Source organism: Dendronephthya gigantea, unplaced genomic scaffold (assembly GCF_004324835.1).
Source record: "Dendronephthya gigantea isolate DGI-Jeju-01 unplaced genomic scaffold, DenGig_1.0 000057F, whole genome shotgun sequence".
Lineage (NCBI taxonomy): Eukaryota > Metazoa > Cnidaria > Anthozoa > Malacalcyonacea > Nephtheidae > Dendronephthya > Dendronephthya gigantea.
The window spans coordinates 1441998-1456748 of NW_021163067.1; the positions used below are offsets into that span (position 1 = coordinate 1441998).

Sequence of the window (14751 nt, forward strand, 5' to 3'; positions counted from 1 at the left end):
GCCCTGCCCAGAGGCCGCGGAACCGGGGGGGCATTGGGGGCAGATGCCCCCCCACTTTTCGTGCAAGGGGAAAATGTGCCCTTTTTTAGAAGTAAAAGTGCCCTTTTTCTGAAATGATTTTCCCATTTTTTTTGAGATGAATGTGCCCTTTTTAATTTTAAGAAATAAAGTGCCCAAGTGCCTTATGTTTAACTGGCCTAATATTCGAGCACGACGAGATTATCTCAGGTGCATTCTTGTTTATAAATAATTTTTCGAATTATCACCGCCACCGCCGGTTTATTTCAAATCCGCACTTACAACACTAGACGTGATCTCTTGCAGTTATCAGGGCAGTTTTAGACAGGCGTTGAAAAACAGAGTAAAGCGTCGCTTTAGTCATAGGTGATAGGCTATACAGTGCAATTATTTGCTCTGAACAATTAATAAAATAATTATGTTTTATAAACTTGTATTTTTAGTTGATAAAATCTAAAAACGGAGGGTACCGTATCAGTAGTTTTGGCTTTTACGGGCTATGCCTAAGGCAAAAAAATTCTTTGACCTTGATTGCCAAACCGGATTAAAAATCATTGGGTTCGCATTGGTCAAGTGAAAAACTGACGCCTTCGCAGACGTCCGACCGCTAGCTCGATCCGTCTATAAATAGCACGTGTGCGACGCAACAATGACAAGTCATTGACAACATATCGCATATTTTCACTTATTATCATTCACGATTCATTATTTCAACTTCTTGCAAGTCTTAAGTCTATAAAGCTTACGAATCATCATGCCACGAGCAATAAGGCGCAAACGAGAGAAAGAAAAAGAGCTTTTTGAAACAGCTAAAAAAATGAAAAAACTAACAAGTTTCTTTAAAAGCGTTCCAACGGGGAAAGTTAATGAACCTGAAATCGACTGCGTGACACTTTCGGAAGCTACAGAAATTCCATCAACCGGTTTACCTGATCACCCCAATTTCAACTCAGCTTCTGATGATCGTGTCCCTACTGGCCCTACATCCATGTCAGAGTTAGTATTATCATTGCCTTCTGCCTCTACAACGAATTCTCACAACCCAACAGCGTTGCCCAATTCGACGAATACATTTCAATTTATGGGACCTACTGCTATGCCAATTATGCAAGCAGAATGTTCACTATTGTTGAACTGTCAGTGTTCGTGTTGTATGGACGAAAAGCCTCACCATCCCAACCCTGAAGACTTAAAGCGTACATCCACGAAGCAAACCATCAAAGGATCGTCAAATGTACGAACTTGTCCGCCGTCAATATTTTTGAAATACGCCTGGGTGACCTACTGCATGAGGAAAGGAACTATCGCCTGCTATTTCTGCAGAAGGGCGACCCGTCAAAACCTTATCACATCCAGTCACAACGGCGAGAATGCTTTTTGCTCAGGTCAATTTAACGACTGGAAGAAATGCTATGAAAAACTTAAAAAACATTCCCAGTCTAAATTTCACGCGGAGGCCACTGATAAAGTTTTATGCTTTGATGATGCAAGAAACGATATTGGAGCAAAATTGGTTAGTGAATTGAAGGCAAGCCAGGAAACTCGGAGACGAATGTTGTTGAAACAGATTAGCAGCATCAGGCATTTGGCTCGCCAAGGCCAGAGTTTACAAGGGAAAACTGACATTGAAAGTAATTTGTACCAGTTGTTAAAATTAAGAGCGGAAGATGTACCTGAATTATTCGATTGGATTGAAAATGGAAGATATCTTAGTCATGACATTGTAAACGAGTTGATCACCATGATGGGCAACACAGTTCTGCGGGCTATAGTTGCGGACATACGCAAGGAGTCACAGTTATTTAGCATGATTGCGGACGAGTCTAGAGACGTCAGTAATAAGGAACAATTGACTTGTGTTTTGCGCTGGGTATCTACAACCGATTTATCAGTTCAAGAAGAATTTCTTGGAATGTATCAAGTGGAGAAAACCGATGCGGAAACAATAGCCACTTCTTTAAAAGATATTTTGCTGCGATGTAATTTGACGATTGCGAACTGTCGGTGGCAAACATATGATGGCGCAGCAAATATGTCCGGCGGCATAAGCGGAGTTGCAACCAGAATATCTTTGGAGAATCCCCGCACCCTGTACATTCACTGTGGAAACCACGCTCTTGATCTAGCTTTACATGATTGTGTGAAGGCAAGCCAAATCGTCAGTGATTCGTTGACGTTTGTGCAAGAGTTGGCCGTATTTGTTCGAGCTTCACCAACACGAATGGCTCAATACCAGGAAATCGCTACAGAAATTAACGACGACGGCTCGAAAGTTGAGAACCCGCATTTGTTATGTCCGACTCGGTGGACGGTAAGAACCAAAGCCATCTTCGCTGTCTTGCGTAATTATGAGTCCTTGCATTCCACATTACTGAAAATTGCAAAAGAATCCTCCAAGGCTACCGTGCGTGATACCGCTTCAGGGCTGGCCACCAAGTTACAGAAGTTTGCCACATACTTTGGATTACGTTTTTCGCAGAATATCTTCAGCGTCTGTGAACAAGTTGCATCTACGTTGCAGAAGCCTTCCATAACCGCGCAAACAACAATTACTTGTATCAAATCCTTGAAGACCAACTTACAACGCCAACGAGATGACTTCAACCTGTTTTATGACCAAGTAGTTACTTCAGTCAAAACCATCGCCTTCGTAAACGGTCCCAAACTTCCGAGATCAAAGCAAGTTCCTCGGCGACTAGAGCATGGAAATGGCAATCAGCATAATTTCCAATTCGCGGAAGAATTCTACCGCGCCCAATGTGTTGAAGCTATTGATATCTGCATGGCAGCATTGCAGGACCGTTTCGCTCAAGACGTTTACTCAGTGTTAATGAACATTGAAACTGTGCTCATTAACGCGGCAAATGGGAAAACATTCGTATTAGATGACGAAGTCAAACGCCTTTATGAAGAAGACCTTGATTTTAACCAGCTAGAGGCAGAGTTAAAGCTTCTCGAAGGAATTATCTCGCAGAGACTTCCTGAAGTTAAGAAGGTAACATCAATTGACACCATTATGACACTATTTTCAACCGATACCACTCACAGTGCGCAGATCAACATGGCAATGTCAAACGTTGTTCGACTTTTGCAGATTTACCTTCTTGCTCCAATGAGTGCAGCCTCCGGAGAAAGATCTTTTTCAACCCAGCGCATCGTGAAAACGTATCTAAGGAGCACGATGACGGAAGCACGCTACTGCAACCTTATGACTTTGAAAGTAAACAAAACAAGAACCGATAAACTAGATTTAAAGTTAATTGCTAAAGACTTCGTTCTCAAAAACGAAAAAAGAGTTAGATATTTTGGAAAATTTCAATAAAGTTACATTTAACCAATGAAATTTTTGTTCTAATTTGTGTAACATATATATATATATATATAATATATATATATATATTATATATATATATATAATATATATATATATATATATATAAATATATATATATATAGTCTGATGGTCGCCTATGTGTGTGACACGCGATCGAGTATACATATTGCCCCTTTTCGTCAGTGCCCCCCCACTTTTGACATGCTTCCGCGGCCTCTGGCCCTGCCTTAAATTGGTTCCCGAATTTTTGAACATTGAAACAATAGAAGTCAATCAAAAGTGTTTAATTAATTAGTGTTTTTACATTACTATAACTTGTGACAAATCTGTATTTACGGTAATTATATAGCTAATTCAATGAGGTTGTTTTTTCAAAACATCAATCCTCTGAGCACAAATGGGATGAACAGTTATTGCTTATATTTAAGACTTTGTTCTACTAGGCAATTTTTCTCACCTAGGAAAACCTTTATGATGTCAACCCATGCATTTTTTGCATGCTCATTGTTGTCAGTTTAATGTTTTTGAAAGGACAACATTAATTGAATTACAGTAGGTGTAAAATATATAAACAAAAAGTTTTTAATTAGAGGGACTCAATGGTTTTTGCCTCATTTTAATTCCTTTTGTAATGCCTTATTTTTCATCTGTTTCTCTTTTATTTTATATTTGCTAATATAGTCCCTAGCATAGGAAAATGACCGAACACGAATATACAATTTAACAATATTTTCCAGACATAAATGTTGTGTAGAACTAGATTCGTCTATACCAGATTCTAGAACAATGTTATCCCAGAGTGATTTCACAACTGGAGAGTTTAATGTTGACTCACAGATGATATCCACTGGTACATTTCGTAACACATGTTCAACATCAATATTTTTCCTGAAGCAAATCTCAGCTTCTTCTACAATTCCCATGAGATGATGGCTGGGAGAAACAAGACCTCCTCTGCTACGAGCAAGGATAAAGTTATTGTCAGATTCAGTTGACTTTAAAACATGTAATAGAGCTTGCAACTCACTGTCACATTCATTCCGATTCTTAGGTCTAGCCTTTTGGTATAATTTGGAAACTATATACCCTGCGACCAGGAAAGAGGGCCACGTTCTGATGGATCAAGTTTTAAATTACTCCCTTCAGTTGTTTCTGTTGCTTCAGCTACCTCCTTTTCACGATGTTGGCAAACCTTGAAAAACCCAGCCAAACGATCTGGTATCTCTATCATGATTAAATTCGCAGCGTTATAATTTGGACAATTTAAATACTGGCTCGAATTAGGAATCAATCTGTAGAATGCTTCAAGTAATTTGTCTTGGTTTCTTTTGCGACAAAATTTATTGTATAGTGGCAGTACAGCGTCAAAAAGAGCTTTGTTGCAAGAGGCATTTTCAATGGCGGTATTTATCTCAGGACCATACAATCTTCAGCGATTAAACGAACTTTGATTGCCTCAACAATACCAGCTAGATGTTCTAATGAAAGACTGACTTCTTCCGATTTGATTGCCTGAATAACATCTGCTCCGCGGTGTTTGGAGTTTGTGTGTTTAGTTAGGCCACCTTTCGACTTACAAACTTTTGAGCAATCCGAACAAGGAAAAGATTTCTTGCCTTCGATTTCTGTCACGGCTTCGAGAAACTCGGCATCGAGTTCGTCCGTTTCGGTGTCTAAGATTGCAAGCGATACATTTATATTGAAGTCTTCAATTGACTCCTCACCTTCATCTTCAAAACCTTCTGTAATATCCTTAGGAGAGTCCTGAATGTCACCAAAATTAGATTCCTGATCGCTATCCGACATAACTGTTGTTTTTCTGGCCTTCACAGCGTGAAATGATAGTAATAATTCGAACAGAGAGTTGGATTGTATCAAATTTCACTATATCGCCATATTGTATTTCACTCCTGGCATACCGCTTATTGATCACGTGACAAAAAATAAAAGTGGTTCCCCACATAAATTTCGAAGGCCTTTGAAGTTTGCCGGCTAGCCTAACCATCCCACCTCCATTAACTGTGCATTTGTATACCGGGCAAGACGTTCAACGTGGAGATTTCAATTAGACTGCATGTCAACGTAGCCTAATCTGCACGTTTCAGAAGTTCAAGCAAATCAAAGCATTGAACTTCTCAAACGTGCAGTTTGTAAACTGCATGGTGGGTTTTGCCCCAGTTTTTTGTGCCCCCTGTCGCTGGGGACACACGACTTTCGTCGGCCACATAACCAACAAACAGCCCCTATAAATAAAAAATGTTATTACATAGCTTTGAGTTAACTGTGAATTGGTGATAGAACTGCAGAATAATTACTCGGGTCACCAGTTGGAGAAAGAAATAGCCTAAAACATTATTGTCATATATTGCGATGGGCAGCGTCTATACTACCATCTACTATCTAAGAATAGCCCTGAAGCCATGATTATATTGTTTGTGAACCAGTGACGTAACAACTGATTATACATTACATGACAAATCATAAGGTACTGCATACATACGTGCGTTGCATGTCGCCTCTCGGTGGCCAAGAAGGCCACATTTGTAATACCGCCCTATTATCAAGAAATGATATCAAGAAATAATTGGTTTGCAGGCTACCAAAAATCTTGAGTTAACTGCATGACCATTATCAATTAAACTTTACTAACCTCTCATTTGTCCATGTAACACTAAAAAGACAAAATGTCATTTTGAGCATCCTGACAATGCAATATTTGTTGAGTAGCATCTAATGGGAAAACCGGAAACAATTGTTGTGGATATAATGAATCATACAGTACCTCTGCCTCCTCCCCCAAACCGCCCAGGGCGTGGGCAAAGAATACGTATTATAAAGAAGTGTAACTAGAGATTATTTTTGTGTCCTCAAATTTCCCCCAAATGTACACGTCATGTACACGCCACGACACTTGCTGCAAACATGGCCGCCTAAATTGGCCGCCTATGGCGTGGGCGCAAAACAACTTGTTCTTTCAGCGCCGCGAGTTTTTGTCGTCTTTATAAATCGAACTTTTTGAATTGAACTACTTCAATCGAGGATGTTGAAAACGAAATTCACAAAAAGAAGGTATGTATCATCTATCAGATTAATTTCTTAGACATTGACAGAATATATTGTGTTATAATTTATAACATTTGTATTTGGTATATAAAAACAATCCAACTTTGGACTCCCAGTATACGTATTGAACATTTTTGCTAAATACTGAGGCAAATATTCATATGTACAATCATAAAACGTATTTATATACTTCCACACCGCGTGTCATTACTGTCATATAATTTGAATGTCATTCAGTGTCTTTAATATTTATATATAAAAACATTCTATATAGAATAATATCTTAAAAGTCCTTTAAAGTTCAATTGAGTGCTTTAATTGACAGCTCCTGCTATTACTAATTGCACTAATAGGAATAGGAATGTACAACTCCCTACTATACAATTCAAATGTATTGTACATTTTCAAATTCAAGCATGGAGTTCATTACATATATTCATCATACATGATGTCCCAAAAAGTGACACTATATAATTTTTATGCCTGAGTGCTATAGTATATCTTCTTGAATTTGTAAAAAAACTCCTATATTCTAATAGTATTCAAATACCGAGAAATCTTGGTAACTTGGTTCAACTAGCAAAGAAAATAATAATTGTTTTAGCACAGATTTAATGTTTTAGGCTAAAGTTTCATCAAATATTTCATTGCATGTAAGATAATTTTTATAGTGTAAATTTTTTTGGGACACCTTATTACATTGCTTGTCAATATTTATTAATTTATGCATTTTAATTTCATATCCAAATATGCATAAGGCAATGCACAAGTGAAATGTTTTACAAATGTTGCACCTTAAAATATTTTTTGTTTTTGCCCTTTGACTTTGGCAATGACAAGGCTCTGTTTCCGAACTTCAAGATGTAATAGATTCTCAACCTGAGATAAAGCTGAAGAACATATTCTTTAGGAAAATTAGGACAAGGAACTGCCAGACGTGGAAGGTGATCAAGCATCTCAATTGCAACACCTTTCTTCTTCATAATAGTGGAAAATAACTCCATTATCTTTGTTTCAACAGCAGTGATATACTGTGTGAAATGATCTGCTGGTACGGTTAGCCCACCAAATGTCTTTGTTGAATCATACCCCTTGAAATAGCAAAATAGTTTACTACTGCTATCAAGTTCATCAGTGACAAGGTTTGAAACACATGTGTCACATTTATGTTTTTAAAGCATTTGGTAATAATGTAGCCAGCTGCATATGTGATGCCATTCATGATGTCACCAGCCTTGCTCTGATCTGTATCAATTGCAAGATCACGGTAGTCGGACTCATCCACTTGGAAAGATTGATCTTGGGACTGGGCTTCACTTTCCTTTGAAATCCTTTTAAGAGGAGACTTGAGTGACACCAGGATGCTGCCATCATCTGCTGCGTAATTCCCCGAAGACTGCTTCAAGTAGTGGTCATAAAATAGCTTTCTAAAAGCGCGACAAAACTGGATTGGCGTAGGATTGTCAGCATTGCCTCCTTGCTGACGTATAGACCCAAAAAAGTTCTCAACAGGATCTTGGTTTAGACGCCTTGTCAACAAAAACTTGACAGATGCCGCTTCAAGCTGCCTCCAAAGGAGTAGCGTTCCTCGCAATGTAACTCTTAAGGCATTAAGACATTTCAAGAGGTTGGTTACATCCTTGTTGTCTTTGCTGATTACTTGAATTTTTGGGATGAAGCCAATCATTCCTTCCATGAACTCTTTGTGTGGTGATGTTGGTGTCATAGCTCTTTTGTATACTTTTGGGCTTTGAAGGGATGAGCTATTAAGGCAGTCAAATGTTTGGTCAAGCTTCATCAAGAGCTCTGCGGTACCACATGCGGTGGATGGTAGCTTACCAAGACTGATATAGGTTGAAATAGCTGCAGCAATGTGTGGCTCAATACTTGAGTTGCCAAGTTCACCTTCATCTTTTGAAATCCGTTTGAAATTTTAAAGCATTTATTTGATGGAAAATGTCGCTGAATTTTGCCCAAGGGATAAGGTGTTGTGCGAATTTTTGTGAGAATAAAAAAAGTGAAAGGGGAAAGTTTTGAAATCCTGAAACGAAGCATTCGAGGTACGTTCTATGCATGTCATAATATTTTCTTCTGGACTCGATCGGCAAGGCTTGTTTTCGCTCTTATACATGCTATATTATGAAGCAAAAAATTATAAATATATTGTCATGCAAACAAGACGGATTAAAAAGAAAAAAACTATTTGTTCGAACTTTTTATATGATCTTTTGAGTAGTTTTCAAAGTGAAAAATAGAGTTCCATTTTTGAGTACTATTATTTAAAATTTACCGACCCAAGTTTGTCGAGGTTGTTATATTATACATAAAGTGTTTTTTTTTTTAAACTGACATACAGCATAATAAATTATATATACCTGTGGCTGTGTTCTTATAGTCATTCCAGCTAGTTGTACATTTTTAGTAAGCGTTTTTTTAAATATTTCGTGTTTAAACCATCATGAAAAAAACAATTTATGACAGACGTAGTGTAAAAGCTGAATTTCCACTCTCTAAAGACTAAAATGATTGTTTTTCCAATCGGTTGCAGGTTGTATATAAGACATGTTTATACAGTACGCTAGTCGTAGAGGCAAATGACTGCATGTGAAAGTGACAAATTGCTGCATGTCATACAAGGCATGTTGAAAGCTATTATATTCGTTGCAGGGCAGGACAGTCTAGTATAATTTGACCGTAATTTTGTATATATTATCTGTTACAAACGCTGTAAAATGACACGCACTGTTTTTGTTTATATCTACTTGTAAGTAATTCGTTTTGTCCAATAATGAAATTCACATACCGTTATTGGCGCTGTTTAATAGTTCTTCATTTTCTGCAAAGACTAACTTTCGTTTGCCATAAAATATTGATGGAACAGCGCTTTCTTGAAGTCTATTTCTTTCCTCGATATTCACGAAACAAATATTTTCAAAATGGACCTCGCATAGCTTGCAATTATTATAACGATACTTTGCATTTTTCTTCGCTAGGTCATACCTACCCCACAGGCAATAACCCACTGTTCTGACCTAAGATAATTTTAGCAAAGATATACCGTTGTTTTTATGTCTTTAAATAGTAAATATATTTAGAACAGCTTCTGAATTTTAGTTGAAAAGTGAAAACATTAAAATGCGACATACAAATATACCTTATTGGGTTTTTCGGAAAGCGGAAAAAATGCAGGTTTTTCATTATAGCTTTATTATTTTTACATGTATATGCTGAGCACCAAGTTGTGCCTGCCTTTCTACGACTTTTTTTTCTTATAATTTCTGCCATTTAGCCGATATTTAATTGTTAACAAATAAGTAAGGATATAAATAAAATTGAAATTTGAAAGACGACATATATAGACACAATAGGACCAGAGTGCAGAGGGGCTTTTCCCATTCCTTATTTTTAAAGATTCCAGCTTTTCTCATTCCTTGATTCCAGCTTTTCTCATTCCTTGTTTTAAAGATTCCGGCTTTTCTCATTCTTTGTTTTAACAGTTATTTTTTTTTAAATCAACAGACCATTTGAAGAATAACTCCAGCCTAAAATTAAAGACTGTGGCCCTTTTTGAGTTCTCACGCTCATGTTACTCCGGCGTCAGCGACGGAGTTGAAAATTCGCCCTGGTTTTGTTTTGTTTTTGTTTTTTTTTTATTTTTCGTCGTCGCAAGTCAGAAATGGCGCGAAATATTCTAGTATGTAAAATGTGTATGTGACTATATTTATCTACGTCCCAGTCTAATCTCCCAAGAGTTGTGGTGCACAGCTTTGGCTAATTTTCCAATGTGCAATTCGATTTCACTCTACGACAATTCCTCCAAGAGGAACAGTTGCTGTTCGATTAAGTTTAGATTGAATTGGGGTAAAAATATATTTAATACATGTAGATTCCGGTCCTATTTTAATAATGTCGCTGCTATTTCGCCGTTTAACAAGATGATGTAGTCATGTATGGGCGCATTCACACTTCGTAGTTTGCACAGGATCGAAGATTTAATATAACTATATAAGCGCGAGTTCCAAAGGCAAAGTGTAAGACGAAGCGAATGTATCATGCGGTTTATTTACATTTTTGAACAATTGAACTTCTATACTGCGATGTGCTTCTGAATTTCGCGATCCAACATTTTATAGGTTAGCAAGGCATCTAAATGCGAATATGAACTGTATTGTTTATGTTCAGAAGCTCTATATTAAAGACTGGCACGTGCGCCGGAGTTAACGCCAGAACAGGCGTCTTGTTTTTTGAAAAGTACCCCAAAAATGGCGGCATATTCGTTATCGTGAGAATGGTTTACTCCGGCGCCAGCGACATGCAGAGTTGAAAATTCGCCCCGGTTTTTTTTTTTATTATTTTTCGTCGTCGCAAGTCTGAAATGGCGCGAAATATTCTAGTATTTAAAATGTGTATGTGACCGTATTTATCTACATCCCAGTCTTATCTCCCAAGAGTTGTGGTGCACAGCTTTGGCTAATTTTCCGATGCGCGATTCGATTTCGCTCGCATGTTACGGCAATTCCTCCAAAAGGAACAAATAAACCGTTCTTTTCATGCTTTTCGATTAAGTTTAGATTGAATTGGGGTAAGAATATATTTAATACATGTAGATTCCGGTCCTATTTGTATTGTTTATGACTTTATGTTCAGAAGCTCTATATTGAAGACTGGCACGTGCGCCGGAGTTAACGCCAGAACAGGCGTCTTGTTGAGATTATATCTAGTGCTTACTAGCATTATGATATTGTAATTGTTAATCAAAATGGCAAACTGAATAAATTGCAGGGAAAATGTATGAATGATTATGATGATTTAAATGTAATGTGCGCTTGTAGTGCGCTTGTAGCCCATCCGATTCCGATCGTCATCACCACAGTGACATTCAAATCTATATTTTAGCGACATTTTGTGCTGATTCCATCATACAATACAGAATATTGTCCAACAGTTACATGAAATCACTTACAGAGATCACATTTTAACAGGACTAGCTTGTCAAAAGCATTTCTTCTTGCTTTTCGTCCCACGTACCCAAAGTTTAATATTTTACGCAAATGTCCTCGGGGGATCGTTGAGACTGGGCGAGAACTGAGTCCGCTTTGCTACGTGCTCAGTTGTCCCCCTACACTGCACATGCCTACTTGTTACAAGGGGAGCACTCAGACTGGGGGAGCTTGTTCTCGTTCCTTGTTTTAAAGATTTCGGCTTTTCCAATTCTTTGTTTTATTGTTTCCCGTTCCCTTCCATGATTCCCCGTTCCCTTCCATGATTCCCCGTTCCTGGTTTTAAAGATAGCTTTCTGTAAATTATGCCTGCACGTTAGGCAATATAAACATCGCAATTGTTTCAAAATTTCAAAATAACATTGCTACGGCCTCTCTCCTTTTATCCCGGTATAATGTACACCGCCAAAATGATTTCGGTACTGCGTCGGATGTCCGGGCTTCATAGTATCAAATATGTATACAGAGTATTTAGTATCGATCGAATTTAACTTAACAAGACGCCTGCTCTGGCGTTAACTCCGGCGTGCCGCGCACCTGCCAGTCTTCAATATGAATTATGAAGCTTCTAAACATAAACAATATAGTTCATATTCATTTAGATGCCTTGCGAACCTAAATGTTGTTCGATCGCGAAATTCAGAAGCACATCGTACTTTAAAAAGTATAGAAGTTCAATTGTTCAAAAATGTAAATAAACCGCATCATACATTCACTTTGTGTTACACTTTGCCTTTGGGATTCGTGCTTCTAACTATATTCTAACTATATTCTTACCCTAATTCAATCTAAACTTAATCGGACAGCATCAAAAGAACGGTTGATTAGTTCCTCTTGGAGGAATTGTCGTATCATGCGAGCGAAATCGAATCGCGCATCAGAAAATTGGCCAAAGCTGTGCACCACAACTCTTGAGAGACAAGACTGGGATGTGGATAAGTTCGATCACATACAACATTTCAAATACTAGTACATTTTGCGCTAGTACACACTTGCGACAAGGAAAAACAAAAAAAATAGAAAAAATAAAAAAAACAAAACAAAACCAAGGTGAATTTTCAACTCCGTCGCTGACGCCGGAGTAATAACGTAAGAGATGTCTATTTATAAACAGCACAGCGTTGTTTCTTCCTAACTCTTTGTTTAATCAATGTATCGTGCAAATTATATCTGTGCCATACTGAAACCTCGTAATGCACAACACAAAACTATAAATTGCGTAGAATATCCAAAATTTACTAGATTTTTGTGTCCCAAATGTTAGAAGTAACACTCTGTCGCTCCTTGTGTCTTCTATTGTGAATATTGATTAAGCCCGATGGGGCATGCGCATTTGCGATGTTCGAGAAAAAATCGGGTGTTGGTGTTACGGGGTTAATTCCTTTAAACAAAACCATTACCACAAAGGAGCAATGTCGTGAAATTCATAGGAACGACATAGTTTCTCGGTTTATTATTCTTTCTTTAGGCACGGTAACCTTTCACGCGTGTGCTTTTCAAAGGGCCGTGTTGTACTATTTACATTCATAAGAAGCTAATTATATAAACAACAAAACTATCTTATACCTATTTACAGAATTTGAATATACAAATTTATGTGTAGTATCGGAAAAAGTTTATGAACTGGAATAGATGTAATTATTGAGTAAAGTATGAACATTTCTTAAACTCATCGATTCTCTTATCCGAATCAGGAGGTTTGTTGGAATGTTGTTCCAACGTGTTGTGCCTCTATATGAAAAGCTGTTTTTCAGAAAATTTGTTTTTGGTTTAGGTTGAAGCAGCTTTAAATTATTACTGCGCAGTTCATAGCCATTGTTTTCACAAGTATGGAATAAATCTGTTATGTATTTTGGAAGTATGCCTTTAATGGCTTTAAATGTCATAAAAAGATCACGTTTTTTCAGAATTAAGTCAAGGGGCTTCCAATTTAGTTTTTGAAAGATGACTGAGGATCTAATAGTATAGTCTGAGTTTGTGATAATTCTAGCCCCACGCTTCTGAAGTTTATGTAATTTATTTAAATGTGTTAAAATGAGGCATAACTAGTGCATTATACATAATTTGTAGTATATTTAAGCCAACAAAATCTTTAGCTTTCTTTAAAAGATTAATGTTTTTTGAAATTTTATTACATTGCTCTTTATTATGTATGTTCCATTTGAGCTCATCATCTATAACTATTTCCATCATCTATTTCCAAAAGAAACTAGACGAAGTCACTACCACTAAAGCATATTGGAATCTGCTTGCAAAAGCCACCAAACCTAAAGAAAGGAAAGCTATCGGCCCTTTAAAACGAGACGATGGTAGTCTTGCTGTAGATGACAACGAAAAAGCTAATATGTTGAATTGCTTCTTCTCCTCGATTGGTGAGAAGTTAGCGAGGAACATCGAATTACACCCATTACCCAGCACACAAATGACATCAACAGTGTGCATATCAGAAGTTCAGATAACGACAAGCGAGGTTGGTAGAAAGATTGCTATGCTGAACCCTGCAAAAGCAACTGGACCAGATGATATCTCCCCTAAGCTCTTAAAGCTGGCAGGAACAGCTGTGGTAACACCTCTGACCAACCTATACACGCGAAGTGTAAACACAGGTACAGTTTACAACCACTGGAAAATAGCTAGATTAAATGCTATTTATAAGAAAGATGACGAAACCGAAAGAGAAAATTACCGACCGCTGTCTACATTAAGCGTACCTAGTAAAGTATTAGAATCATGCGTTGCTGACACTCTAGTTAAACATGCCTTCATAGATAATCAGCTTGTCACAGACAAACAATGGGCCTATCGCAAAGGACATTCTACGGAACTATTGCTTGCCCACTTAACTGAAACATGGAGACAAGCAATTGATTCCAAGTTAGTAGTAGGAGTCGTGTTCATTGACTTTCAGAAAGCATTCGACAGCATATCACATAAGATTTTGATACATAAATTGGAACATAATTTTGGTATTAAAGGGGAACTCTTGGCCTGGTTAAAAGACTACCTCACTGAGAGAAAACAATTTACCACTGTTAATAGAAGCAAATCAGACTACGCAGAAGTAACTTATGGTATTCCTCAGGGATCAGTCCTTGGACCGACCCTATTCACTCTGTATATGAACGATTTACCCGATGCTGTGGACCATGGTACCGTTTTAATGTATGCAGACGATACAACATTGTACTGCATCGCTCAGACGATTGATGAAGTAACTTCAATGCTCAATAAAGCTCTCAGTCAGCTGATGAACTGGTGCCAACAAAATTCCTTAACACCCCATCCGAGGAAGTGTGAAGCTATGATAATGACCAGGGGAAACGTGATAGGCCCATT

The 14751-nt window shown here is 37.7% G+C and overlaps 1 protein-coding gene across 1 annotated transcript; it reads left to right on the forward strand.

Moving 5' to 3' along the window:
• The first annotated feature begins 477 nt into the window (after positions 1-477).
• On the forward strand, positions 478-3340 carry LOC114529577 (zinc finger MYM-type protein 1-like). The gene is made up of 2 exons (XM_028551387.1): positions 478-3013; positions 3113-3340. The coding sequence occupies exons 1-2, from the start codon at positions 773-775 to the stop codon at positions 3338-3340; spliced, it is 2469 nt and encodes an 822-aa protein (XP_028407188.1). The 5' UTR covers positions 478-772.
• The last annotated feature ends 11411 nt before the right edge of the window (positions 3341-14751 follow it).

Excerpts from the sequence above, each read along its gene's own strand:
- LOC114529577 (XM_028551387.1), top strand. The coding sequence starts at position 773 with ATGCCACGAGCAATAAGGCGCAAACGAGAGAAAGAAAAAGAGCTTTTT. Across the intron at positions 3,014-3,112 it reads GACTTCCTGAAGTTAAGAAG|ATTTACCTTCTTGCTCCAAT; the intron begins GTAACATCAATT and ends CGACTTTTGCAG.